This window comes from Pteropus vampyrus, unplaced genomic scaffold (genome assembly GCF_000151845.1).
Source record: "Pteropus vampyrus isolate Shadow unplaced genomic scaffold, Pvam_2.0 Scaffold50, whole genome shotgun sequence".
NCBI classification, from domain to species: Eukaryota; Metazoa; Chordata; class Mammalia; order Chiroptera; family Pteropodidae; genus Pteropus; species Pteropus vampyrus.
Window position 1 is genome coordinate 128763 of NW_011888831.1, and position 2870 is coordinate 131632.

The following is a 2870-nucleotide window of genomic DNA, read 5'->3' on the forward strand; positions in this document are numbered from 1 at the left end:
GAAACATCATTATATGACACATGACTATAAATCTCTGGCTTAGATGGCAGTGTTTTTAAAACTCTCCAGGTGATGCTAATGTGCAGCCACAGCTGAGAACCACTTCCTTAAATGGGACATATCTTGGGACCTAAGCACCAGAGCCCTCACCTGCTCCTCTCTGGAGTTGATGACCACCAGGTGCCCGTTCTCCAGCTGGCAGTACTTCTCAGCCTCAGGCCAGGACTTCCCAGTACGAGAGAACCAGTAGCAGCTGCCTTCATACTCCAGCCAGTTAACAGCACAGCAGGTATTTTGAGTGTCTGAGGGGAGGGGGTTGGGGACGGTCTGAGGGGAGGGGGTCGGAGATGCTGCCCAGTGGGACCTGAGCAGAAAATGGAGCCAGATACTCCCCTGCACACCCCTCACCATTGTTCTTGAGAGCATCCATCTGGCAATTCAGGGAGTTGAAGTCTTTGGTCAGCTGCTGGACTCGCAGGAGCATTTCAGAATAACCTGGGACATACACAGATGTGCAGTGGAGAGAGTACAAGGGGCCCAGCCTAGTACCCTCCATACCCTCCCACCACATTATGCCTAGGTGGAGGGAAGAAGAGGCCTGACCTGCTTTGAGTTCTTGCTGCTCTTTCTCCAGCTTGCTCTCCAGAGAAAACACCTTGTCGTTCAAGCTGCGGGCTGGAGGGGAGGGCACTCAGCACCCCAGGCCGCTCCCACCCCCAACTCTGTGCTGAGAGCCTGACCTTCACCCTTGCACACACACTCCTGAAGGGTGTCTCACCTGCTTGCAGTTCCTGTTCATGATTTTTCACCGTGGCTTTCAGAGATGTTATCATTTCTTGCAAACTGTCATCTGGAGGACATGGGACTCAGTGCTGAGGAGTCAGCTCCCACTCCCTCCTCCACCATACCTCACTCCAATCCAGAGCCCTTTCCCGTGGGGCTCACCCTGAGAGTGCAGTGCCTGGACCTCAGCCACAGTATTTGAAGTGATATTGCTGAAAGTTGTTCTCAGGGTCACCAGGTCCCTCTGAAATTTGGAATCTGATCAGGTAGATGGGACAATCAGATTTATCCAGCTCTCTCTGGACCAGTACTGAGCGGGGCACTAGACGTGCATTGTCTCATTGGGTCCTCACAGTGACCCAAACCAAAAGAACAGGTGCTATTGTTATCCAAGATCTCAGATGAGGAAACTAAGACTTAGAGAGGTTAGGTAATTTGGCTATATGACCCATGAATAAGTGGCAGAGCCAGCAGCCATTTTTATTCATCATGATTGCCATTGGTGCCCCCCTCACTGTACCCCACTATTGCCCCCATCCCTGCCCAACCTGTGACCCTCACTTTGGGATCCAATCACACAGATGCCGACCAGCAAGAGGAGGCTGAGGCCCATGGAGAGCAGATGGGGACAGGGTCCAGAGCAGAGATGCTGCAGGAAGGGCTGGGAAAGAGACACCCCTGTAAGAGAAGGAGGCATCAGGACAAAGAAGTGCAGGACATGAGAGAGACAAGGGAGGAGAATAGGGCCACAGGGACCTGTCAGGGATGAAGGCTGTTTTAGGTAAAGCTGGGAGGAGGCTGGACATAGAGGATTGTGGGGCAAGAGATGCCCAGGCCTCTGCCCCTTCATGGACCAGCACAAATTCTCAGTTACATAAGACCCTCACACACAAGGACACACTGATGAGGGACAATGGCGATATGCAAGGTCCTATCATCAGGTCTGGGGGAGGGGGCAGGAGAACACAGAACAAACTGGGGAAACCAGACCTTCAGCAGGCACATGCTCATCTGTGTTGTCAGGTTAGCAAATGTTCCCCTTCCAAACTCAATTATTCATTTCCCTCAGTGCAAACGCTTATGCCTCCCCCAGGGTAGCCAGGCCCACTATGGTCCTCCCTGTCCCTGTTTTCCTGAGGACCTTGAATCCTCTTCATAATGGAGCCCCCAGGGGCTGAGGCCTGACCCCCCTCAGAGTAGGGTCCCCACCAGTGCACATAGCAGAGGTACAGACATGACATGACAGCAGAAATCATTAAGAGGGTATTTTGGGAGACATCATTCTCCTTTCCTCTTACCATTTCTAAACCTCTGGCTCTTCTTCTCACTCTCCAAGGTCTGGAGGTCTTCATACTTCATTGACATTCTTGGATCAACACTGAGGCTCTGAAAGATGAAATGAAGGCAGGGCCAGAGCCAGACTGGAGCTGGAGTTGGGGCACAAGGGAGGCTGGGACTAGGTTGGAGCTAAGGTCAGGGCCAGAGTTGAGGTAAGAATTGAAGTTCTGGCTGAGAATGATCTGGGGGTTAGGGCTATAAATAATGGGCCTGTGTTTGCAGCTGAGGTTGGAAGTGGGGTCAGGATTGAGCTTTGTGCTGGGGTTCGGTTGAGTATGGGATTGGAGGTAGAAGTTAAGTTGGAGCTAAATGTATCGCTAGGACTGGGTCTAACATTGGGCCTGGAATGGAGGGTGTGTCTCTTGCTAGGATTGGGATCATTACACTCAGTTATTAAATCTCCAAGCTGCCTTTTTATATCTCTTCCCAGTCAATTCCACCTGAGACCCACAGTCCCCTCTCCATGCTTTTTCTTGCTCCCTGTCCCCTTGGTCTCACCTGTATCCCCAGCCCCATTACCTGTGGAAAGTCTGGAGGCTGTGATTCTTGGGTTTGCTGTGCAGCAATGAGCAGAGTTGGAAAACACTAGATCTTGGAGTTTGGGTAGATGTGAATGAGGAAGGAATCAAATAACAGAATTCTGTTGGTCTTCCTGTTTGAAAGCCCAGGAGTCTATAATCTGGAATCTCCCGTTTCCTCAACTTTGGGCAGTCAATAATTGGAACACAGACAGAAATTGCGTGACTGGG

The 2870-nt window shown here is 51.3% G+C and overlaps 1 protein-coding gene across 1 annotated transcript in view; it reads right to left on the bottom strand.

Annotated features, from left to right (window-relative positions):
- LOC105291976 (C-type lectin domain containing 10A) overlaps positions 1-2870 on the bottom strand; it is a 22483-nt gene that overhangs the window by 2787 nt on the left and 16826 nt on the right. Inside the window, exons 3-8 of the mRNA XM_023530360.1 lie at positions 2082-2169; positions 1345-1461; positions 946-1041; positions 604-675; positions 409-495; positions 151-302 (exon numbers count right to left, since the gene is read on the bottom strand). Of these exons, the coding sequence (XP_023386128.1) occupies positions 151-302; positions 409-495; positions 604-675; positions 946-1041; positions 1345-1461; positions 2082-2169 (612 nt within the window). The remainder of the gene's footprint in view (positions 1-150; positions 303-408; positions 496-603; positions 676-945; positions 1042-1344; positions 1462-2081; positions 2170-2870) is intronic.